The sequence below is a fragment of the Lasioglossum baleicum genome, chromosome 2 (genome assembly GCF_051020765.1).
Source record: "Lasioglossum baleicum chromosome 2, iyLasBale1, whole genome shotgun sequence".
NCBI lineage: Eukaryota > Metazoa > Arthropoda > Insecta > Hymenoptera > Halictidae > Lasioglossum > Lasioglossum baleicum.
Window position 1 is genome coordinate 16238539 of NC_134930.1, and position 26758 is coordinate 16265296.

The following is a 26758-nucleotide window of genomic DNA, read 5'->3' on the forward strand; positions in this document are numbered from 1 at the left end:
TTACGGTTATCAAAAATTCTTTTTGTAACATATTAATTTTTTACGATAGACAAATTATAGGTACAATGACGAAGGTTTCGAATAAAGGATTGGTATTGTTTCTATTAAAAGGACACACAGACGAAGTGTTGCTGATAGAAATCAGATTCTTTATTGCAAAAAAAAATTTCTTTGTATCAAAATGCCGGTTTAGTATTCCTCGGCACCTTCTCCTTCACCTTCCGCGGAGTCCATACCGACCTCCTCGTAGTCTTTCTCGAGAGCTGCGAGATCTTCACGAGCCTCGGAGAATTCTCCTTCTTCCATACCTTCTCCAACGTACCAGTGGACGAAGGCTCGCTTGGCGTACATCAAGTCAAACTTGTGGTCAAGACGAGCCCAGGCTTCGGCGATGGCAGTGGTGTTCGACAACATGCAGACGGCACGTTGCACCTTGGCGAGGTCACCGCCTGGTACCACGGTCGGGGGCTGGTAGTTGATACCAACCTTGAAACCAGTAGGGCACCAATCAACAAACTGAATGGTACGCTTGGTTTTGATGGTGGCGATCGCCGCGTTCACGTCCTTCGGCACGACATCGCCTCTGTAGAGCATGCAGCAGGCCATGTATTTGCCGTGACGCGGATCGCATTTGACCATCTGGTTCGCTGGCTCGAAACAGGCGTTCGTAATCTCTGATACAGAGAGCTGCTCGTGATACGCCTTCTCCGCGGAGATGACCGGCGCGTAAGTCACCAACGGGAAGTGAATCCTCGGGTAAGGTACCAAGTTCGTTTGGAACTCTGTCAAGTCCACGTTCAGGGCGCCGTCAAATCGCAGAGAAGCGGTGATAGAGGATACAATTTGGCCGATCAGTCTATTCAAGTTCGTGTAAGTGGGTCTCTCGATGTCCAAGTTACGACGGCAGATGTCGTAGATGGCCTCGTTGTCGACCATAAACGCGCAATCGGAATGTTCAAGGGTGGTGTGCGTCGTGAGAATTGAATTGTAAGGCTCCACGACTGCTGTGGAGACTTGAGGGGCAGGGTAGATAGCGAATTCCAACTTGGATTTCTTGCCGTAGTCGACGGAGAGACGCTCCATCAAGAGGGAAGTGAATCCAGAGCCGGTACCACCTCCGAACGAGTGGAAAATCAGGAAACCTTGCAGACCGGTACATTGGTCGGACAATTTACGGATTCGGTCCAACACGAGATCGACGATCTCTTTTCCAATTGTGTAGTGACCACGAGCATAATTGTTCGCTGCGTCCTCCTTGCCGGTGATCAACTGTTCCGGGTGGAATAGCTGACGATACGTACCAGTACGTACTTCGTCTGAAAATTAAGAATAGTATTTTATTAGAATTTCTTGGTATCCTGCAATTTTATTACAAGCTTTATTAATATTAGATGATTGCATAAGTTTGTGTCCGATTTAAAAATAAAATTCAATGATTAAATTTTAAAGAATACAGCATTATTAATCGATTATATATCTTTTCTAATTGTAGAAAAGAACTGTGAATCTACGAAAATCGAGCACAAACTTAAGCAATCATCTAATACAATTAATACAATTTGTAACAAAAGAAAAACTTTGAGATTGGAACAATGGTATTTGAAGAAATAGTTTCAATGGTTTTCAGAAATATTTACCGACTACTGTAGGTTCCAAGTCAATGAACACTGCTCTGGGTACATGTTTTCCTGCACCAGTCTCGCTGAAGAAAGTGTTGAAACTGTCGTCCCCCCCTCCAATAGTTTTGTCTGATGGCATCTGGCCATCAGGCTGGATGCCATGCTCCAGACAATACAATTCCCAGCAGGCATTACCGATCTGGACTCCAGCTTGTCCAACGTGAACCGAGATACACTCACGCTGAAAATTACAAAATATATTTTAAGATCACGAGAATTAATAGAAATATATCATTATAAATAGATCGCAGATTTTTATACAAAATAAAAAATTAATTCGGGAAAGCATGTTTAAAAAATTTTTAATCAAAAATATTTTAACTGTATATTACAGACTTTAATATTGTATGAAGTTGTGATATTAAGAAATGAGAAAGGAAATTATTGGAAGACCCGTTATTGCGAAACCCGAAGCCGGCCGGTGTATGACCGTTACAAGATGGCTGCCCATGCCCCGGCAACAAGACAACGCCTTTTTTTAAGATTACTGAGAATATCGGTAAAGAAACGAGAACTCACCATTTTGTTGTAGGTAAAGGTTCAAAATTCAGCAAAAATGAAGTAGGAACGGTCGTGAGACGTCGATAATTGGCTAAAGCAAGTAATGAAGCTTTCGCTAACACCTCCGTCCAAGAACCAGAAACGAATGTAACGCCGGCCGTTGGAACAGCTATTTATACCCTCGGTAAGCAGCTTCGTCAGCGCGCTCCGATTGGTCACCGATGGCCTCATTCTCTCTCGCGATTGGTGTTCCCTCGACCGCAGTACCCACGGACGCCAGAACATACGGACCTTTTACGGAAAATATAGTCCCAGTAATCACGATATATTCAATCGTTTTATGAACTGTAACGGCAATATCATTCATCGATCGATCCACGGGAAGCCAATGGGTAAATTTAATAAACATGTAATTAGAGCAGCTCGTCGTGGACCGAGAGAAATCTTGCGGGGTCTTATGGATGGGAATGCAACAGTATGGGCGACGGTTTCTTCCATATTTGGATCGTGCATTTTGATTGGTGACTCATGTAATTCGTGTCTCCGTTCCATAACGGTTGATGCGTTACAACAACGTTTTAGTTACAACAATCATTTAAATCTTGTTGTGTTGCAGGGATGGGAGTACTAAAGATGCATCTCTTCATTTGTTAGTTCGCTTATCCTTGCTAACGGTTTTCTATTCGGTTCTCATGCTATATATATTTTATGCATCTGTCTCTGTTATGGCTATATATAGATATCATAGGCATTTGGACGTGCACATGCAGCTGAAATGGTAACGACCGTGAGGATTTTCTGTTTCAAAATATATGCATTTTCTGATGGACGTTTTATTATTATTACAATTTTTAGGAACATATATACACTAGTTTATATATAAATGTAGACGGTTACATTAACAGTTCTAGTTAATTAATTCATAATTCAACATTAATCAGTAATCTGTATTAATTACTAATCGTTAATCGTGATTTTATTAGGTAATCAGATTACTTTTCGCCCAACTCTGAACTATAATATATTATTAAATTTTACATATAATATGATTACATATAATATGATTACATATAATTATTTAATATTATGATGTACATAGAATTTGAGAACTGTCAGTTCAACGCACTCATGGGGTTTGCAATATTAGGTTTATATATATACACCCATCTCTTAGGTATTGATTTTGTCGGTATACCGGGTGTACTATAAGTTTGTCGCCGTAATAAAAGCGAGACTGGAATGTTCCTGCCTTCAGCAATTATGTATATCAGTCTCGCTATGATTCAAGTTTTTAATCTTATCGATTACAAGATGTATGGAATTAGATTGTCAGTCATGACCGTTTAGCTGAGCTGTGGAAAGTAAAGGAGAGAAATGATATTTAGATGAGGAATATTTTCAAGAGCGACGCACGATCTTTTTACTGGATTCATTATACAATATGAATTGAAGTTGATCTACTTCCTGCCCACGAGCACAAACCGTATCCGCTCTCTACTCTTGATTCTGCGATCTCACCTTACCGCGGTTTCTGACCTCTTTACAGTATTTCATCTCCTGGAGTCTCGCAAAGATTTCCAAATATAACTCGACGTGACCAACGCAATACTGCTTTAAACGAGACAAGTACGACAATTTTGTAGACCGAAAGCAGAAACGTTGTTCATTCACGAGAGATTTCATAAACAGAAATATGTTAATTCGAATACGTTCCAAATAACAAAATTATAATTGCGTGTCCATTCCGATTTTTATCTGCTGTTGATGCTATAAATCGTGCATTTTAGCATTCTATGAAATAAATAGAGGAAAGAACATCTTGCCATAGCTGATGACGACAGCTGGTCAATTGACAACGCCATTCTGTACACACCCATCTCGTCAGGGATACGCATTTCACACATTACCGGCCAACCGAAGAAGGTTCTTTCTTGTATTACCAGATTGCATATAGATTGCATAACTGTATTATAACATGAATGCAATATAAAATATTGTCCATCATAATTATAGAATTAAAAATTTAACAATTCAAGGACGACATCCGATGGTCCAATATTATTCAGCATAATCTGTTGATAATTTAGACATTTTTGATATTTTTCAAACGATGCATGAAAGTGTATTGCTCCTGAGGATTTGACCTTGGATTATCAATTTTGCAATATTCGTAAAAGTCGATACAGTATACAGACGTTGTCTCTGAAGGGTTAATGTACTGTGACGTAGCAACATTTGCACAAAGGATCGGGTCGCCCTCTAGTCCGATCTAATTCGCGAATTAATTACTTTCGTGCGAGACCTAGTGTCTGGCGAACTATTGATCTACCTGATCTACCTATTGAGTGACCTAGAGATTTAGAATTTTTGCGGCGCAAGAGATCTTTTCCAAAAGCGGTTTTATCTGCGAGGGGCAATACGTGAGCGTTCGGTACTCTTCCGCCCCTCCATTAAAGGCTCAGAAAAATACGTGATGTCATAAAGGAGACCTCTCAACGTAAAAGAGAGCTGTCCAAAGGCTTTACCTTAAAAGAGATGCGTAGGACGTGCGCGAGACTCCCACAGATTTCTCTCTGTAGTCGTACGAACGCAAAAAGCAAAATATGTACCCTCTTACGACGCCGGCACAGCGCACCTAAACCGAAACGTTTAGCATTCCGCTGTGCTGCCTTGAGCCAACCAACCGTTGCATATGTTTTATCGTATCTCTGAATTTGCGAAAATATTTTGTTTAAGGTTTCCCGGTTATGATGCTGAAGAATTGGCTTCCGTTGTGCCGTTCGTAGTTGCCGAAATTTCACAAACCGCGTATCCTTTGTTCGAGAAGTAAGTACTAATACCACTAATTAATCCAGTCTTGTTAATCTGTATATGAAAAGTAATGAAGTAATCCATGTAATTCGTTCAGGAGACATTTTTGATTGATAGTTACGGCGGTTTGAAATGTCAAAATTTTTTATATTTAATGCTGAACGAACATGTATTTACGCCGCCATATTTTTATACATTGTGGTGCCACCTACGGTGATATGTTAGAGCCCGTTCAGACACAGCGGAAACCGCGCGTTTTCGATCACGCAGATCTTATTTACATTAGCGTCTTCGTATTCGTTCGTACGTGTCTGCGTGGTCGAACAATCCAAACATGCCCCTAATAGTATCTCGTCGGTGGTCGGTGGCTATACAAACATTGCATGCAATCTGCAATGCATTTTTCTGTCTACGGTTCTGAGTTACCGACTCCGTAGAAAATGCTCCAGTGTCCAGTACGATAGCGGACTCTACCGAAATAGAACGATCAGCTGACGAACTACATGAGGTTGCAACTTGAAAGGTATGTGTCCGAGGAAGCCGGATTTTAAAGCCGTATACCTACGAAGTCCTAACTGCAAACGGAAAATATCTTCCACGCAGGTACGAAATACATTGCCCTCACTCTCCGGTAAATGACATTTAGCTGTAAACATACGTAGAAAAACAGACTAGCGGGATATCTCGTCCGTGGCGTTGCATGAACAACATTGAATCGCGAGATATCTCGTCCATGGTAGCCAAGGGGTTAATTGAGTGACACGATCTCGATCATCGATGATAAAGCACTGTGCGATGCAGCGATTCAAAAATCGCGGTGGAAGCGCGCGCCTCCGTTGAGTCGATAAGGTAGCAGCCCGCGCGTTCGTCAAGTCGATAAAGTAACTGCACGGATTTGGACTCGGTCGGTAATGTAGGTGCGCGCGCACGGTGGTAGGTACTACCCTCTTCCGTCAGGTAGGCAAACGGGGGGTTGCGCGATCTGGTTTCCTCGTGAGGTCGGACGATCAGCTGTGCGCGCCCGTTGCCGTGTGGCATTCCCGTGTGCGCAGTGTCGGCCGTTCCGTGGAAGTTTCTCTCGTCGATCGACCGTGAAAGAGGCACACGGCAGAGTTACCCGCGGCATAGCCGAGGAACGGAAACGGGATCGTTGGTACCGCGCGCGAAAGTACGCGGTGGCGGTGATAAATCGGCAGTATTTTCGGGTGAGAGAGGGGGGGGAGGGCACAAGTGAGGCATGACGGGAACAGGTGACAATAGAGCTTCGCCATGTTAGATTTCACGAGATCGCGAAACGTGCGCCGCCGCTGCTGCTGCTGGTGCTAGTGTGAGGAGAGAGAGAAAATTTTATTTTGTTTTCTCGACTCTCGTGCTACTTTCCTCGGCGGTGATCCAACTGAAAATCATCCAAGCTGGATAGGTTACCCGAGTATCTCCGCGATACCGTGGACTGGTTTATGGGGTAAGTTTTTTTATTTTTTTTTCTTTACGTTCGTAGCTTGCGAACACAGATCCCGTACACGCGCGAATTTTCCACGGAACCGAAATCCGCGGACACAGTGTGTCTCCGTGCGTGCGTGTATGTGTGTACGAGTGTGTGCAAACGTGTGCAAACGTGTGCGCAGAGGAGGGGAGGGAAATAAAGAAGTAAAGAGGTTAACCTCTTCATCGTTCTCGAACAGAGGCCTAACCTCCCCGTGTAGGTTGACGCTCTTTCGAATCGTCGTGACGTGACTCGTACTTGGTCTCGACGATCTTGTCTCGTCTTTCTCCCGTTTTCTGAGAGAAACCAATCGCCTGTGGTTATCCCGTGCACTATCCAAATCGAACTGTCGTACGTCGCGCGGTTGTCATCCCGAATTCTCGTACGCTACTGTCACGAAATAACGTGTGTGTATAGAACATTGTCGGCCCGACCCGAGCCAGCTCGTTTTCGACAGAAACAATGACAGCGTCGCACAATGCGTTGACAATGGACAAAAATCGAAAAATCAACTTTCATATTTAGAAGCGTTCCTAGATATTTATTACTGAGGTAAGTAACCATATTAAAACCGATAAACGAGCATCAACTGTGCCCGGATACTTCACCAGCACAAGTGAAAAGTTTCGATTGAAATTCGTTTACCAATTCTATTAGTGTGTTCCACATAGAGTGTGTTACTGGAGGTGTGTTGTACTTGTTATTTTGAAGTTGGTTTGTTTGTTTTTTTTCCACTTTCTTGAGATCAAATTATTAATGTCAATTTAAACGCCACTGATAATTTCGATTAAGCTTTCGTGATTTTTGTCCGTTCAATTTTAACAATTTTTTACCATCTTAAATATGTATGGAATAAAACCATCTTATATATGTATGGTCCTCGAACAATCCAAAAAAGAGAAACTCGAAAATTCTTTTCAAATCTTGTACTTTCATTTGAGTAATACATAGAATTTTGTTGGAAAACGGGCTTTTCAACGCACTGTGCGTCGCGTCGACGATAAGGTTAAACGATCTCGAGTGAGTCAGTCAAGGATGTCCATATTTTCGAACGCAAAACATCGTTATTTTTCCGTCTACTTCGAACGTTCGAAAATTACGAAAAATATATATTGTAGCCTCTCCAGAGATTCGGTCGATCGAATTTCCAATTTCTACTCCGTTTTTTCGTTTGATTCGAGTATTGTTTACCTCTGAGCACTTACGTAAACGAGTAACGCGTTGTGTCCATCAGTAAAACCGATACGGTGAAATGAATTGTGAGTTTCGTTCTGTTTATTTCTTTCTTTCACATATGTGTTCGTAATAGAGTGCCCTGTTATTGGTGGTAGAACTCGGAACGGAGTAGTTTCATTAGGGGAAGCAAATTGAAATTACGGAAGTATTATATATTACAGACAAACGCAATATAGATTTCTATTTTCGAAGGATACGAAGCTGCGTATGCGAAAACATTATGGCGTGTTTTCGAGTTAGCTTCTCGCGCAGTGTCAACCCCTTTCCAAGTGCACCACCGGTTATAGGTCACTATACATAGGAGTGAAATCGTCTGTAGTTCATATTCAAATCAATGTTTCACCAGATTTTATTCTAATGACAATCAATCTTAATTAGAAAATTTGAAGAGTGACATTAACTGATGTTCTAGCCTGCTGTTCTTCTCAATTATTGATACTTTCTTGAATTTGTGTAATTAAAATAATTAGGTGAAATTTATAGAACAATAGACTAGAGAGTAAGAAAAAATACGTAGGAATTCAGTGAGGTTAACATTTTTACAACCTCGCATGTTAGTAGAGACTACAAATTTCATGACCGAAATCATTAAGTTTATTTAAAATATTGTGTACATTATTAAATTTGTTGGTATATAACCAATTGCTAAACATTTAAGACAATTTAAGTATTGCATGAGGTATTATATCAATTTCACATCTATAAAATGAAAAAAAATCATACAGAATGGAATTATTCTAGCTAGGAAGAAATGTTTAATTTTCGAGTTCAGATAGCTCCAACTGCAAAGAGTTAAGAATATTTGTAAAAGCTATGAAACATTTTTAACTGTCTCCGAAAAAAAGTGAACCATGTTTATTGACATCGACAGTCACAATTGTTGTTCCATTTCGACTGGATTGAGGAGACCAGCAGTATATGTATATCAGTGATTCCATTCGAGACGAATCGAAAGTGAAATGCGGCGAGGTAACGACATTTTACGTTGCGTTATCGGTTCGTCTGTCGATGACACGCGTGATACGTGCACTTCGACACGTGGATAAAACATGAAAATAAAATAAGCGTGGTAACATGGGCAGTTCCTACCCATATTGTCTACGGAATCTGTTATTTACAACACGGAGTAGTTAGACCGATGTAGTGTAATTAACATTGTGTGATTATTAGGTTATTGTTGATAGTGATTAGAAGTTTAGTAGAAATTAGAAATGCGTAGAATCACGGATGTGTCTGACAGTTTTTCCGTCGTATATTTTTAATTGTACCAGCGATGCGATTATCTAGTTACGACACCGAGTACCGTACGGTTTCCGGTACACATTGATCCTTGAAACAAAGTACGGCGCGGTAAAACGTACCACGCTTAGGGTACGTGTCCATCTGAGAGTTTCTGTCGATAGTTGCTCTCGAGAGTATTTTCAATTTGCGTGTCCATTTGAGAGTACTTCAGATATTTTTTGCACTCGGAGATTGACGTGCGAGTCAACTCTTGGAAAATCCTCTCAGGTATTTCAATTTCATGCGTGTAGCTCTCAGATGAACTTCGATAGTTATAAGTAGATTGCGGATTTTATGTATTTATGACAGAAACGAGAAGGTGTAATTTAAAACAGTGAGAATATTAAATAAATTCAAAAATACTGTTAGATTATTTTCATCCTATTAAACGTATTAACGAAGAAAATAAACTACCTCACTCCAGTTTGTTGAAATTCAGGTATAAAATGTTGATTTTGCATAAAGATCCGCTGTCTAGTTATAAGAATACTCGTGAACAGAATAGATGCGCCAAAGTTTGCTGCAATTCTTGCATTGATTTATTGTCACGCAATAAAATTGGTGCATTTTCTATATTTATACGAGAATTACATATAGAAGATGAACAACAGTTTAGAAGTTTCGTACGAATGAATGCAGTGCAAGTTGAAAACAAAAAATTTGATTGGTCCACGAATTGCCAAACAAGATATAAAGTTCCCTCGGTTAACCCTCATCCGTCCCTCGCATCAATTTGACACAGTTTTCCCGAAATAAGTTATACTGTCCTGTTATATGTAGGTAAATTTGTCCGAAACTTCGTGACTTTTATTTTTGAATAACCTAAGACGAGATATTTGTATTAGAAACGTACTTTACTACAAGAAGAGTACATATCGAAACTCTCGATATGAATTGTAGGAACTAATGCCGTGTTTACTCTGACACAAAATGTCAAATATCTCGCGAAGTATTGACGTTTCGATGATCTTGGGTTAGTACTTTTATACTGTACATACAGTGGCTCACGAAAGTATTCGAACGCCCTTTAAAACAGAATAACTTTTTTATAATTGTAACAAACGACCTGATTTTTTATAATCAATTAGAACATTAGAAGCACTGGTTTACGAAATGATATGCAAAAAAGAATTTCCAAAAAATTATAATTTACAAAGTTGCATGCAGAAATAAAAAAGGCATTTTTTAAACTTTTTTATTAGGGCCCTTAATGAAAATTTAAAATATATGTTTCGTAGATCTATGTTAGTTATGCACATGCTGAAAATTTCATCGAAATCGGTTGACGCAGGAAAAAAACGACACGCATCGAAAGATGTACGATTTTGTCGATTTTAAGCAGAAACTGATCAAAAATCGTGTAAAACTACGATTTTCAACATTTTTAATAATATGATTTTTTCCTCTATCATTTTTTTCTATTTTGTCTTAAAAAAGAGCAGTAACTTGTCCTAGTTCCCAGAGAATCACCCTGTACAATCACGGAGAAAACTATGTAGCTGGAAGACTCTCAGCTATGCGAATGGCGTTGGTATTTGAACGTGTCCATTTGCGAATTTCAACTTTCTGTTCGCTCTCCGAGAATTTTTCGTGCAGCTCTCCGGTAGCACTCTCAATACCGTGTAGTACACTGACGAATTTCACTCTCGAGAGTAACTCACGATTTTACTCTCAGATGGACACGTACCTTTATATGGTAATAGAGTGACCACGTGACTCTTGCAACCTTTGCACCAACTACTGTGCGTCGTGCGAAACCACTAGATCGATTAAAATAACTGATCGTCACGTTTCTTAATCGTCGCTCATCGCCTCGATCGTAAATTGAATTCGTTCTATTTTTTTTAAGCGAATCATTGTTGATTGACTAGAATACTTGTCTCAGTAACTACGTCATTTACCTAACTTGTTAATTCATGAATGAATTCATTAATGAATTATTTGGGTTATTCTCTTTAAGTTATCATGCAAACTATTAAATAGACGTTCCCCAGCTTTTCTGGAAAAATATTTATATACTTCAAGAGTTAAGAAATGCGATATTTTTCTTTGTGACGTATACATTAATAGAGTTTGATTTAATTAAAATAATTAGAATAATTCTATTAAGTATAGACGTTCCCTAGATTTTCTGGAAAAATGTTTAATGTACTTTAAGAGTAACATATACATAAATATGTAGTTCAATTTAATTTTTAATAAATAGTTTTTCTATTTATTTTTCCAAGTTGATTTGTACCGCAGGAACAAGTCTGTAGTTTTGATGACTCTAGGTTCTAGTGATAATCGAAGGATCGAACGGTATAGAGACTCGAATTGGAATCTGCTTTACCGAAAGGAACCAGAGAATTGATCAGTGCGGATTGCCAACTTAAAGGATATTACCACTCGCGTCTTTATACTTTTCGTTACATCGTTCAGCGAGTACGTCGCTCGAAGGTAATATTGTGCAAGCGCGGTGGAACCAAGGGAAAAATGGTAATCTCGTAGATTAAAATGGTCGCGCATGAATTTTTCGCGATATCTATCGGACGGCGATAAAATTATCGCGTTTCACCTCGCTTATTGCGTTCCCGGCGCAGTACGGGCGGCCCTTAAAGCGAGTACCGTCGATAACTTGTAAGTTATTTCGTTATTTTGCGAGCGGAGGGAAATTCCCAGTAACCAATTGATCGCGTGAACGATCACCGAAGCGTTTATCGGTGACAGCGAAACGAAAGATCGGTGTTTGAGTACATTTTTACACCGACGCACGTACGTCTGAATAAAGATTTATTCTAATCCTATTTATACTTGTCCTCCTAGAGTGCGCTATCGAGTCAAATGTTTATCGCAATGGCGAAATAATTTTTCTACGTCCAAATAATAACGTAGACTGCGGATCTTTGTGCGTTTGGGTTGTTTTCATTTTTAAGCTTCTGAATAAAATTTTCAGTTATTTCAGGTATTAAAATTTTGCTTTGATTCTTATACTTTCTTTGATCTATTGGGGTTACCAATGAAATTCTAGGTTAGTTTCTATTTTTAACCAATTGGGCAGTCAACGTTATGTTTTATATTATTTTCGAACTGTCAAGACCGCCGTTACGGCAAATAGGATTCTAATTTATTTTGGCTCCGCCTCGCTCGATTACAAAAATGGTAATGCGGCAGAATATCTTTAGTATAGTAATCGCACGCGTTCTCGAAACTTTTGAGGGACGATGCAAGGCGGAAGAACCGATTTCAGCGGCGAGGTCGTTTTAACTCGTTAATGCTTTGCGGTCTAATATACATGTATATTTTTTTAACCACGTCCTGCGGTTAAAAACGCGCGCTTTATCGCGGTGCGACGATGTAACGGGTGTGTATGAAAAAAAATGAGTACCCTCGAAAAGTCTATCTTCATTTGTTGAGGTCCTGCTGCCATCCCCACCACAGCGTGACGCGTCCAATAGCATTTCTCTTCGCTCCGCCCACGAGACTCATCTCTAGTCATTGGCCAATGGGAAACAGGCTTCTAGACAAATCTAAATTTCAAATTTGTCTATACTACTGTTAATATATACTACTTTGAAAAATTATTATTGGAATTTGTTTATTTCTGTTGATGTTGTAAGAAAAGCGGCATCGAGTCGCAACAATTGTACCTTTGTAATGTTTTAAGTTATTTTTACACTGAAAAAAAATTATTCCAAGCTCCACAAATTGTTTAGAACGGCTTTAAGAGCTTTCCATAGATCCTGACATCTTCTGTACGTTCTATTAATTTTTATGTTGACACTCTTCGTTCTTTTATAGACTCTAAACTCTTTTATGAATCCTGAAATTTGTTTTCGGTCGTAAAATCCTTTTCTAGAGTCCACAATTTCTAAATTCACTTTATCATTGTTCAATAAATTCGGAGATTGGTTCCCATTATTTTTCCGTTCATCCTAGAAACACGGACCAATCGGCGCGCGGCTACAGCGGACTGATACCAGGTTGGCCAATGCCAACGCTCAATCCCTGCGTATGAATCTCATCATAGTGAAATCGTCGTGGGCTCGTAAAAGTGGCGCGGGAGGAGTCGGGAAGCTCTTCTCTTTCGAAAGAGATCTCTCGAGGGGAAACGGGAAGAAGACAATGGCTCGGTGACTGGCCGGCTGGCTGGTCTCGTCTCTGTTCGCTTTTGCCTCGCCTCGGCTCGTGCCCCGTGCACTTTAAAGACGGTTGCGCTTGGTGTTTTGCGCGTCGAGCAACGCGGAAAGCTAGCAGAGCTAGGTAGCCTCGACTCAAGCAAGCAACGCAGCGTGGTCGCTGGCTCGAAACCGAGCTCTCGAACTCTCGAGGCTCGCGATGACTCACACGTGGACGCGAAAGACCGCCGCGGATCCGCTTCCTCGGTGAATCACGAGCAAAAGCGATTCCGCCGCTGGCCAATAGGCCACGAACTATGAGACACCGTGTCGATTCCGCGTAACCCCCCACCCGTCGAACTTTGACCCGTTTTCGCAGCGGTTCTCAATTCGCAATGTTCTCGGATAAGGGGCAGTAACCGACTAAGGCTTCAGCCGGGTTTGGGGATTTCTTTGAAAATTGTTCAAATGTGTTTTTGAAGTGATCTAACAAAAATCGTATGGCTAGGAAACGAAACAAAAATTATTCATGAAAAATATTCCAAGTCACCGCATGGTCTCGAATCATGTCAAAAAATATTCATAGGTTCCACAAAATGTTTCTCCCAAAGTTGAAATGTTTACTGAAGAATAAACTTACCACATTGACGGTTACGGACATTCTTAATAAATTTATTTATTTGTTGTCATTTTTATTATAGGCAACATTTACTCGAACCACGTCAAAAAATATTCATAGGTTCCACAAACTGTTTCTGCCAGCGTTGAAATGTTTATTGAGGAATAAACTTACAACATTGACAATTACGGACATACTTAATAAATTCAGTGTTGCCATTTTTACCAGGCAACATTTACTCGAACATTGTCCAAAAATCTTGATACGTTCGACGAAATGTTTCTCCCAACGTTGAAATGTTTACTGAACAATAAGCTTACCACATTGACAATTACGGACACTCTTAATGAATTTAGTGTTGCCATTTTTATAAGGCAACGTTTACCAATTACATACTTTAAATGTTCGATAGGTTTAGTGTTAAAATCATCAGTGTTCTACATATAAATTGCTAAAAATTCAAGCGTTGTGTGGGAAACTAGTTTTAATTTCTGGTGCACAATGTGAAGAAGATAAAAAACGTTGCAGGTTAAAAGAAATGTATTGATTAAAATGGCTCCGAGTGCGAAGGGTTAGTAAACTTAAAACTCGCAATTTTGAATTTTAGCGTGCTGGTTTCGCGTTGTCCCACAGAATCACCCGTGAAACGCGTTCTCCCACCTGTTGCCGGACACCCTGTATACCTGTAGGCAGGATAAACAGTCAGGGCGTGTTGTGTTCTCCAAATAATGCCCCACTGACAAAGTATATATTGGCCGCGGCGATAAGAGCAGTGTTATCAACGGTTTCCGCGATAACAGCTCTCGGGCGTCGATATACACAACGTGTCGGCAAGAGAGAGAGAGAGAGAGAGAGAGAAAGAGAAAGAGAAAGGGAGAGAGTCCGCTGGCCACCGTCTCTGCGACATAGTCCTCGTTTATCCGCAAACATACTTATCGCGTAATGTCGTCTTATGCGCCGTGCTTCCAACAATCAAGCATTTTCTAACCTCGTATTAAAAAGAGGAAAAGAAACTAGATTGCAAGTTTTTTTTATGCACGCGTCACACCGGTATGCTACACAGCTGTCGCAAATCGTGATCTAGCTGTTCCGATTCACTATCAGAACATTTTTTAGTTGTTGAACGAATTGATATATATTTTATATTTGTAAATATAGTGATCCTCGGGTCCGTGCTCCGACATGAATAAATACAGTTCAAATTACATTGTGTTTAGTGTCATTTTAATAAGGAAAATGCCACAAATGAATTGGCGAAAGTCCCATAAGAAAATAATGACAAGTAAAGAAGTTTTGTAATTGGATCAGGTTTTGTTTACACCGATATACCCAACCCCCTATTGGATGACGCGGCATGTTTACACTTTACCATTGTATGACCCGAGTGGAGGGGGTAGGCGAACTGACTAAGATCGTGCAGTTCCGCTCGGCTTATTGTTAGATCAAGACTTTACTGTGCTCTGAAAAGATAAAAAAAATAATATGCATATGAAACAGTAGACAAGTATGATAATACAGTACGAGTATACCTGTTAAAAATAATATTCATCACATTTTGTACATTTGCTCCGTTTTATAAATAATTGATAATCTTCAGGTTGGAGAATGAAAGATTTGACAAAATGATGCGTTCTAATATTTTTAATTTACGATTGTATAGATTTTAGAAAAGCATCCACGAGGAAGAGAAATTAAAAAATTGCTGAAACTTTGTATAGACACATTCTCGTTATCTTTCTAAAATGCAAAATACATAGTCACTTTAGTGCCCCGTAAACGTGGTGTCAAATTGGTCTGATTTAGTGCGATTTTTATGAGCACTAACGTGGCAGTCACTGTGTTAATATAAGCAGCATACGTGAACTCTGGGTTTTATGCATATTTATGATAAACATAGCTGCGACTTGAAACAGCAGAAAAATTGAAAGAATCGAAGAATCGTTGCTTCCGACTTATTGAAATGATTGAAGAAAGAAAGAATTGTTTCTCGATATAGGAAACTGTTACTTTGCATAGAGAGCCAATCTAAGGGATGTCAAAACGCGGTACTTCCTTTTCGTAAAAAGGCTATCCCGGTTATCGTTGCAAAGAGAGCTGCGGGAATAAATGGCACGCTCACATCCCCTCGTAAACTTTACTGCAACTGATCTCATTCGACTGTTTACAAACACTATCCGGTATGATTTACGCACGGCGCGATAAACGATAGCGACGTTGCTCATGATAAATGGCAACGTGTTCATGAACCGGCGTACGCGTGTTAGTGATAGGGCCAAACAAGTTGGAGCACCTTTCGTGGCGGCTCGAGAGACTTCTTGGGCGACTTTCTGCTCGTTTATAGCCGTAGCAATCCTCCGGAGATCACGAGGTCGGTTAGGAAGTCGCGGAATGCTTGCGAGGGCCTCAGGGTCATCCGGGAAGCCATAGGATTTTTATAGAATCCTTCAAATCACTTGGAGAGGCAGTAGGATTTTTTAATAAATTCCCCAGTTGTTTGAAAAGTCAGCAGGGGCGTGGAATACCCTTGAGATCATTTTCGAGAAATATAATAGTAAAATTCGTTTATGGATTTTCCAGTTAGATTTCTTATGGATTTTTCAATAAATCTCTTAGTTGCTTGGAAAGTCAGCAGGAGTGATAAGCCCCAGGATTTTTATTGAGATCTTAAGGATACTGAAAGAGGAATCCCTATAAAATTCTTCAAATGAATTAGAGAAACAATACAATTTTTCTATCGCTTTTCTAGATACTTGAACAGCCAAAGGAATTTTGTAGGGGTCTTGAGATTAATTTACGAGTCGTAGGATCCTGTTGAAGGCTTTGAGGTTGCTCGTAGAGGCTCTAGAATATTTGTTAGGATCCTCAGGAAACTTGGAGCATCCAAATCTTGTCCACTTTCACATTGGAAAGTTATAGAGATCCTTTAGTATGTTTGAGACCATTTTGAGGACTTTGAGACTATTTGGAAGTGTTGCAGGATCCTTCTTAGAACTTTATGATCACATCAGAAGCCTTTGAAAACCTTCAGGTCACTTGGAAACGCCTTGGAATCCCCCTCAAAAGAATACCTGGACCTCGGAGCTACCACTAGGTCCCTCTAGCAACTTGGAAGTCGCTTAGCAAGTTCACAGAGGTCTAACACTCTTGTGCTAGTCATTCCACCGACCCATTTCCCTCTGTCATCATTTCACTTAGGACTTTTCCTCGTTATCACGAATGGACGCCGTTAACGCGGCGATAGAACCCAGAAACGAAAAAAATTCATCTGCTGACCCGTTCTTGCTCATAGATTACGTTCTCGTTGCGCAACGAGGGAACCAAGGAGACAGCTTGATTACGTCAGCGGCCACCTACTCGACCGTTCTCTTGACTAATCAACGTTTATCTTGCTTTATACGTTTAAAAACAAAGGGGAACTAATTACACTCTCCCCTCCCTGTAAAAACTTCGCTTTTTCCGGCTCAGGTACGTCATCCTCTCTTTTTGCTCTGAAAACCGCAGTTTATATTCCGGTTTAGGAAGAGAGAGAGGGAGAGAGGAGTCTGTAAAACATCTTGAACGGAGCGTTTACCATAGCCGGGGCACTAAGTGGATACAGTTTAATGTCGGGCGCTCCTCGTGCCAGCGACCTGTAAGAGACATTCTGCGGGATTGCAGGACTAACGTGAATTTGATTTGCAAAAGGACGAATTTAATTTGTAGAAAGGTGAATTTGGTATGCGCAAGGGTTCGTTTGGAAGATCTGTCTAAAATGGTCCACAGACGATACACTTTATCGTGCAAATTAACCCCTTGCCCTACGATTTATTGTACGGTTTCAGTGATTAGAGAACTTTTATGTAGATCGTAATTCCCTAAAAATGGAGAGATTGATAGAAATTGTATGCGCCTATATGTTCTCCAATAGCTGCATAATTAACAAAACCAATATGTAATAGAATGTTGTTTCGGTTTAAAAGAAATTATTAACATACAATTTTATCAGAATCTGTTCAGAATCTTCATCACGAGTCAGACAGGATATTGTAAGGCAAGGGGTTAAATTGCTTCTACCGTCTGAAAGACAATTGCAACGTTTGTGGTGCGGTTGTAGAACTTGCAGAACGACGAATTTGGATTGTACGGCATGCTGAAAATCTGTCGTAAAACGCGGTTGGACAAATAATAAATAAATGAGCACAAAAGAAATAGTAGTTACGACATTTTCTTGCAAAAATTGATAGAAATACGCCCGAAAGCGACTCTACAGTTATTGAAAAAGAAAATTGAAGATCTTCATAGGAACTTCCAGCGGTCTAATATCTCAGAGTAACAATCAATCTTTCTTCAGCACTAATTGTTTCTCTCGTATCTGTGGTTTGTTTTGTAATTTTATGGAAAACTAATTCGAAAAAGAAATGGAAAGTATCTTCGTCCATTCTCAAATAATTCTTGAAATCTGCCGGTTCATTGGTGCGTAGTTCTTGTTAGAATTCATATTTTTCTTTTCTACACTCTTTCTTCGTTTCTTGAAGTAATTACCACGAAATCGCGAAAACGTACTGCAATACGATTTCGTACGATTTGTTGTACGACTGTGCGCTCCTTTGTGGGCACAAAGTGAATACGACTTATTTTTCAAACTGTCTGTGCAACTTGTCGTACACGTTGGTCGTACGAAGAATCGTGGGCCGTTTAACGTCTCCGCGTAAACAATTAAAGGTTGAACGTCGTCGTCTCCATTCGCGCCACGTCTGATATTAATTTCAGTTATTCCGAGCTGGTCTTCTCCGAGTAAAGGCGAGAGAAAAATCGCGACTGGAGATGTTCAGGCGGGTCTAGCCGAGTCGGTGAAAAGTTAATGCGAGCCATTTTTGCTCCGCGAAAGACGGTGTGTCGCTCCTCATAGGTCGTCGCTTCCGTTCTCCACTAAAGAGCGAGAGAAAGAGAGGGGAGATCCGTGGTCCATCTTAATCCTGGAACAGACAGCGCTCCCACGGGACGTGTTGGAGGACGTAAACGGGCCTGGGCCGGTGTCGCATTTACTTGACATTCATCGGGTCTCTCGTTATCCTCCTCATCCTCTCCCGACTTCTCTCTTTCTCTCTCCCTCTCCTCTCGGCCCCCCTCGCCATCGTGCTCATTTTTCACGGTAACGTTGGCCGACGTTTGTTGGCAGAGGTACTCGTGAATGGATAAATGTCGCGTGATTCACGGGCAGACGGGCTAAAATAATTGACGACCGGGGCCGTCGACGACGATCGGCCGTGCTCTGTGCCGCTCCTATTTTCACCTAAGCGACGCACACTGGCTAGTTTCGAAATCCTGGCCAGAAATGAAAAAATTTTTTCCTCATTTTAGAAATTTATTGTTGCGTTTCATTCAGGACAGAATCCTCGATAGGTCTTTTTGTCGTAACATGTGTCTGCGGTTGCAAGGAGAAACGCCGCGTATGGTTTCAAAAAATTAATTAACCCTCTGCACTCGGAGCTATTTTAACTCGAAAATTAAACATTTCTTCCGACCCGGAATAATTCGATTCTACATGATTTTTGTTATTTTATGGATTGATAATAATACGTCGTGCAATACTTAAATGTTTAGTAATTGGTTAGATCCCAAAATGTTTAGTAATGTAAACAATGTTTTGAATAGCGGTACAGCAATTTTTAGTGGTGACACAGAGATACGTTCAAAAATTTTGAGTACAAGTATAACTTTATATAACTATAGTCGTAATAATGAAATGTTCAATTTTAATTTGAGAGGACCACGAACAGAAATACAAATTGGATAACTTGGTTCAGAAATTGATTACCAAAAAAGTGATACATATTATGGAACAGCCTTTTCGTACAAAAATGTATTATGAGTGGGAAGAATTTATTATGGAACAGCCTGTACATCGGAGACAGGAACGTCGAAACAGGGCCTCGAGAAGAGCAAAGGGAAGAGCTTAGAGTATTTACCAGAAAAAAGTCGTGAAGACAAATTCGAAAGGCTCAAAGAAATAATGCAATTTAAGCGATGTCCTATGTTCAGGATTAGTGATCAAAACCAGGGACCATAACTGGCAATATGTATTTCGGCGACATGCGGCGTTTTCCTTGCAACCACAGATGTATTCGCACGAATTTCGTCAGGATTGGTAAGTAGGATCGAGAGGCGTTCGAGGTCGAACAGCGTTGCTGAAGTGGACGGAATTTCGTTCGGGGGTGGGTTTGTTTTCGAAGAAGACACTAGGCCATTAGGAAGGTAAACGAAAGCGTCTGATGTTTCGGTGAATCCGCTCGTAAGAATTCGATATCCGTGCAAACATCCGCGGTTCGGTTGCACGGTCGACCACCGCGTCGGTGTGCTCCAAATTCCTCGTCGAACGTTCCAAATAATGCGGTACAACGTGACAATAAAGCCGTACACGCTGCCCCCCTCCCCGCGTGTCAACTTTAGTCCCGCAGTCGCGGAACTGATATCGATCCCGATGGATTACATAATCCCGTGGCCCAATGGGGGCTTAAAACCAGACTCTTCCCTTCTCGCCTCGAGTCCCTAGAAGAGCGAGATTTTAATCGAATTTGCGGCGAAAACATTGCGCAACAACCGGACAGTACTTACGCTTATTTCGGAAACCAAAATTCTGATAACGGCTTCATGTTGTATTCATAAGGAAGCTTTGCGAGCGATGACCAAAAACCCTATTTTGTTTTTCACGACCAAGTTGCCGAGTTCCAGCCAAATTTCTATTTTAATTTTAATTTTTATTGCAAAAAGATTAAACATATGGCTGAAATATCACTTGCGTATTTAAGTACGGACAACTACAAGTACTCTAGAATCTTTTCAGATTTTTCTAACAGCCCAAAACAAGAAGAAATCAGTCCTGGGAACAAAGGACTTGCGCAGGCTAAATTGATAAAAATTATCTATTGTGTACCTTGCGCCATCATACTCGTGATACTTTTCTGGTAAAAATGAGTCCAAACACGACACGATTGTACAAGTAAATACGACCCCAAAAGGAGTGGAATTAAATATAGCACACGTGTGCTACCATATTTTGCGGGAGTGTATGTTAATTAGCTAGGGTAGAACCAAACTTATCAGAACGAATGAATGTAACCCTGGCAAAAATCGACAAAGTTCGCAGATCGGTCCGGTAGAGCATGTCACACTCATATTTTCCTTGCGACCGTGGCAGAGGGCGGCGAAACTGGTTCGCAGGCTTCGCGCGTAAAATACGAAAGGTTAAGGCCAGTCGATGCACGGTCTTATAACGTTTCGTAACACCTGACACAACTATAAAACCGAACTATACGTACATCCCATCGAGCAGCAAGCCGGCCAGCAATAACGTTGAAGAGCAAGAGTGGGCTTAGCCGACTGGAAACGGCCGATTTGTTTTCTTTCTTAAACGGTCAATTAAACCCATCGATTGTACCTCGGCCTGTGGGCGGGGCGAGGGAATCGTAGGCGTGGTCGGGCGATGGGGAGGGGCATAGGAACGATGGTGGGGGGACGCGCGTCCCGTGACCTTGAACCGTCAACACTCTCCTCGACGACTAATGTAATTATCGGATGGAGAATTCGTGACCGAATTTCGATGCGCAGAAAAGTGCAACGCTGCGATGCATCGGCGATCGTTAATAATTCAACGGATCCTGCGCTTCCTGACCGAGAGTCTGCCGGAATTTTCGCGTGCTAAAACATCGCCAATTTATTCGCCGCTTTACTAATTTATTTTCGACGTACCGACCGTGCACACAAAGTGCATACACCTACCTGGCCCCGTACTTTTGACCGGCAGTCGACTGCGGATTTTATGCATCCGCAGCGTGCACTGTCCGAAACCCGGCGTGGTAAATTTTTTAGAATGACGGGGAGTTGCATCGGCACCGTTCTTTGTCATAACTGCAGTGTGTGAATCGCTGTGCAACATTTACATTGTCTGCCCTTTGACAATTTCGCGTTCTCAAATTCTTTATACCGTTGAATTTCTAAACACTTTTAGGGGTTTCAGGGTTTTTGAAAAATCCGAAATAATTCTAAGGTAGTTATTGTAGTCTCTACCTCTCGATGTGAATGTCATATTTTTGTCAAATGTTTCAGCCTCTTTGCAATAAACATGAAAATTCGATGGAATATTGTGGAGAAACAAATTCACATTAGTATTATGAATATTTTTCCAAGAATCATTTTGTTTACAGAGACACAACACCACATGCATAAAAGCAATCTCTCCAATTTTTCAAACCAGAGGTACATAATCCCTTAACAGGTCCCGCCCAGTAAACAGGCAGGAATCGGGCTCGTTGTCATTCATTCACTATGCGCGTTCTTGCTCTCCAAATATTTGCCCATCAATATACGTTTGCAAATTCAGCGTGTGTTTCGCGGAACCCGCGGCAAGAGAACGAAACGCGAAAAAATCCCCGGATATTTTTTCCCACCCTCGATTCGATCAAGTTAACGATTTTCGTTTGCCGCGCAATTACCTCTCGTCAAGGGAATGAGAGAAGGGGGCGCAAAGTGGAAACAGAGGGGTTGAAACCGAGTTAACCGGTAATTCGAAAACACCGGCGTAATGGCCGCGAGGTTAATGTCATTTGCGAAAGTTCGCCGATTATTGCGAACGGCCGGCCAGCCGGCCCGCGGAAAACAGGTTTTTCTCCTCACCGCTTCCGTTACAATATCGTGCCCCGTGCTTTTAGCCTTCTTTATCGACTCGCGGAACATTTGCGAAACTAGACCGAATTAATTTGGTGGACGTCATGTAATAAACATTCTTAAAAAATTGCACTTGATTAGAACTCTGGAGAAAATAGCAAAATGTGCTTTGAAGTCCTGTGTACAGGGCGAGTCTCGTAACATGACGACTGAAAATAACTCCCAAGTTATTTGCTGTACGAAGAAGTTTCTCCAACAAATGTTGCTTCGCTTTTTTATCGAGATATGAGGCTCACCTTCAGTTTTTTAAATGGAATGCCCAATATTTTTTCTCCAATCCAAATTCTGCGTGAAAATCGGCTCAGAATTAATAATTACTGAGATATTCTCAATCAGAGTTTTATTTAAATAAAATTTCGAATAAAGTGGGTTTTTTTAAAGTGGATTTTAAACCCACTTGAAATTTCCATTTAAATAAAATTTTTGCCCAACTCTGTTCTCAATCTTAGTTCATTGTTTATACATTAAAAATGAAGTTTATCGCGGACCATCAGCAAAGGCCATATCTATGCGAGAACGTATTATTAGTGCATATGCTGCAGTAACTGCAGAAACACTAGAAAAAGTACTTCGTTCCCTCATAATCCGATTGCGCAAAATGTCACACACAAATCTCTTAGGAATTATTGATTTTAAGCCGTATTTGGTGTAATACTTTTACATGGAGAATTTGGTGCTTTATCCGAATTCGAGAAAAAATATTGCAGCACTGTATGTTCCCCTGAAAACCACGCAGCATTTGTTTGAAAAATTTATTCGTACAACAAATAACGTCAGAGTTATTTGTAGTTGTCACGTTACGAGACTCGCCCTGTATATTTATTGCAACATTTATAAATGCTGTTTACTTGTGCACACGTTCTCCCCTGTGCTACAAGATGCGCGAAACATCATAGGATAAAGATCAAGATAACAATCTGAAAGTAGACGGTTCCTGCTTTAAAATGAGCCTAAGCGCATTGTTGTACGATTATTTTTCACAAAGCTATAACTAGACTGCGGATCTTGATGCAAAATAAAAATGTTCTGCATTGATTTTGGGAGGCAGGAATAAAAGAAAAATTGATTTCATTCCTTAATGACTTTGTTACATTAAAAACAACACATTACAACATCTTTAAATTTCTTCATAAATGCATAAAGATATCCGCAGTCTAGTTATAACAATTTCAATGTCATCAGCTTTTAGCAATGATCAATTGTCCAAATGCTTTTGGGACGTCTGTCTACGGACATTGTCCTGGTGGTTCTTGGGTAGCCGAACATCGTCGAATAGAATAAAGGATATCCAACATGCAGGTTCCGGCTTGACCGTCCGCGACCCTGAAGAGAGCAGGTACAGGCCGGTCCCGTCGTGCGCGGATCTCCGAAGAGTAAGAACTTGTTCGGATTCGCTGAACGCCGGCCTCTCTCCGTAATTACATTACCCCGACAGAGACGGGAACGCATTGAAAGCAACAAAAAGATAGACAGAACCTAAGCCTACCACCAGTTCGCGGGACAAGGACAGAATCAAACTTGCGCTGTCCAAAGGGATAGGCAAGAGGGAAGCCCCATTGTGGAACTAGTCTTGTCTCTCTTCCAACAACTGGATTTCCCTTCATTCTCTCTTTCTTTCCCCCTCCTTCTATTTCTTCAACTGCGAGCACAGAATCCTTGGATCTCCTGCGTCCTGAGCGACTCAGGTTCGCAACTCTGTATTTCTATTTCCTTTCGTTCTCTCTCCTTCTCACCATTTTATTTCTTTCACTGTTCAATATTGAGCTCTGATTTCTAATGTAGCGTAATCTGAGCAATTTAGGCGTGTAAAACTCTATTTTCATTTCCCCTAATTTTCTTTCTCTCTCTCCCTGCCTCTATTTCTTTCACCCTTCAATGTTGAACTTAGGTTTCTTCCATTGTGTAACTTGAATAATTCAGGTATTTTATTTCCTTTATTAGTAGTTTATTTTAATTCAATATTTTATTTTCATTTCCCCTCTCATTTTCTTTCCCTCTCTGTGATTTCTTTCACCGTTCAATGTTGAGCTTAGGTTTCTTCCATTGTGTAAACCGAGTAATTCAGGTATTTTATTTTCTTTATTAGTAATTTATTGTAATTCAATATTTTCTTTCACTCTTCAATATTAAGCACAATTTCGAGCATGCAACGTTGTTCCTATTTCCTTTCTCCGTTTAATATTCAGCACAGAATTCTCGCAATCCGCAGCATCAGTTACATAACATTCTACTTTAATTTCCTCCCTATTGATTTCACGGTTCAATCATGAGAATAGAATATCTCTTTCGATTCTGCAACCTGCGTGATTTAGGTGCATAATATTGTATGTCTTTTTCACTTTGTTCTATCTCTTTCTTCTCCCACTTCTTTCACTGTTCAATATTGACCACGGAGTTGACCCTTGCGACCTGCAACCCGAGTAATTCAGCTATGCAACAGTCTACTTTCATTTTCCCTCTCATTCTCTCTCTATTTCTTCCATTGTCTAATACTGAGCACAGATACCTTTCATTCTCTCATGTGAATGATACTTGGCTACACAGGCTACGTACCAAATTGAATGGGTGTCTGGAAGAAAAGCCTGTGTCTGATTTTTAAAATGTTATAGTAGGGCAATTAGGAATTTATTTTGAAGACTTAAAAAAGTCTTTCAGACTTTTTCCGATGGGAGAAGGGCCTGTCATTTTCAGCTGGTTTTTATGACAGCAATAAAATTTAAAAAACCTGACGTAGGCCCTTCCTCCAGGTACACATTAAATTATCCTCTATTTACATTTCCAACCGAACAAATTTACGTTCACACCCAATCTTTCAAACTATCAAGAGACAGAGAGACAGAAACTAACCGTCCATAAATCAACCAATCTTTCCTAATCTTTTACTGTTTCATATTTCACCTAGCCAGTCTCTCCATAAATGCATAAAACCCCTAATCATTAGATACACAGATGCCATCAGCATATACACAGATACCATCGGCTTATACACAGTTACAATCAGCGTGCACAAAGCTGATTAAAATCAGAGCCGTACAATCCGGGTCCTTTCCCGACTGTTGGTGACTCAGGTGCGCACACATTATTTCGGTTCCCCATGTTCCTCCACATCTTCAAGGTCTTTTGTCTCCGGTGCCTGCCCCCTCTCACAGTCACCTGCCTGCCCCTTCTCGCCACTGCTTCTCCCACCATCGTCGCTCGAATCGCTTTCTCCGTTTATCGTTGGTAGCGTGCCGATAGCCGATAGCGGTCGCGACAGTTGGTACCTGGCGAACGGCTGGAGAACGCCGACGTCAGTCTCGTGCTCGGTTCTCAGTTGGCAGCGTGCTTCTTCATCGAGTGTGTCTCCTCGTGATATAATCTACCCTTCTTCCTCCCTCTTACCTCTCTTCCTCCACCGTAGGCTCCCTTCACCAGGTGTCCTTCTTCAGCTTACCTTCATCTCCAACTTCTTCCCTTTTAGCTCCCTTTGCTGTTCGAGAGACAAGTTTGTCCTCCTAGTTTTGCTCTCCTACTCCTTGCTTCCGAGTCGTTGGCTGCCTTCAGGTACCTTGATCTCTAAACTCTTTCCTCTGCAACTCTTCCTCAAGCTAACCTCTGTGTTTGCTGTGCTTATCGAGTTCTGGAAGATTGGACCTGGGTCTGATAGTTTGCTACCTGCAGGTATATCTCTAGGTTTATATTTCTGAATTTATCTTGCTGTCACTTCTAAATCGGTGAAGAGTCAAAGGTTCCTGATTGGGTCTTGTAATTTGATCAGCATCGATTTTGTTTAAAGTTTAATGTATTGGCAAGGGATATTTCGAAAGGTGAAATGTATAATAAGACTGAGTCGAACCTAACCTGACAGTAGCCTACGGTTGTCTAGAAGTTTAACGAAATATTTATTGATAATCAACCCAGATAGCAGGAAATAATAGATAACAGAAATAATAGAGTTTCAGATTAAATGTGCGGTTAAATAACTCTGTCACGTTTCTAAATAATATTTTACCTTCCCGAATAGACATTTCTAATATATTAGAACTCGAAGAAAATCAAGTGATATTACGAGGAGGCTGGCTTTCCTTGCCATTCAGGATCACGGAAGCTCATCGATTTTCTTGCCTCGACCTTTTCGCTTCATCGTACTCGTTCTACGTTGATTCCCTTCGTTGTGCGTAGTAGAACCTCGGCTATCTAAAATAATCTGGAGGACACAGATAATCAGATAATAAAAGTCCGTCACTTTATTACGGTGCGCGACTATTATCTTTTTTCCGAAAGGAGATTGCTGAAGTCGTAATAGCTGTCCACCCAATCCTATTACTTTGCATTTGTAACTTCAGCTCTCTTCTTTCGAATAACATGA

General features: G+C 40.7%; 2 protein-coding genes across 6 annotated transcripts in view; one reads left to right on the forward strand and one right to left on the reverse strand.

The window, feature by feature from the left end:
* Window positions 1-123: 123 nt before the first annotated feature.
* On the reverse strand, window positions 124-2358 carry LOC143221668 (tubulin alpha-1 chain). Its single transcript, XM_076447059.1, has 3 exons — window positions 2199-2358; window positions 1638-1860; window positions 124-1316 (listed from the first exon to the last, which is right to left on the reverse strand). Exons 1-3 carry the CDS (start codon window positions 2199-2201, stop codon window positions 190-192), a joined length of 1353 nt encoding a protein of 450 aa, XP_076303174.1. The 5' UTR covers window positions 2202-2358; the 3' UTR covers window positions 124-189.
* A 3633-nt stretch (window positions 2359-5991) lies between these two features.
* Window positions 5992-26758, forward strand: part of Mob2 (MOB kinase activator 2) — an 86169-nt gene continuing 65402 nt past the window's right edge. For 2 of the 5 annotated variants that reach the window (XM_076447070.1, XM_076447072.1), the window contains exon 1: window positions 5994-6453. Coding sequence is in view for 1 of the 5 variants with exons in the window: in XM_076447073.1 (XP_076303188.1) it covers window positions 6449-6453 (5 nt within the window). In the remaining 4 variants the exon portion in view is untranslated. Of the gene's footprint in view, window positions 6454-7048; window positions 26071-26758 lie in introns of those variants that run through there. The other 3 variants (XM_076447067.1, XM_076447073.1, XM_076447069.1) reach the window with 3 other exon arrangements.

Excerpts from the sequence above, each read along its gene's own strand:
- LOC143221668 (XM_076447059.1), bottom strand. Across the intron at positions 1,317-1,637 it reads CTTGGAACCTACAGTAGTCG|ACGAAGTACGTACTGGTACG; the intron begins GTAAATATTTCT and ends CTTAATTTTCAG.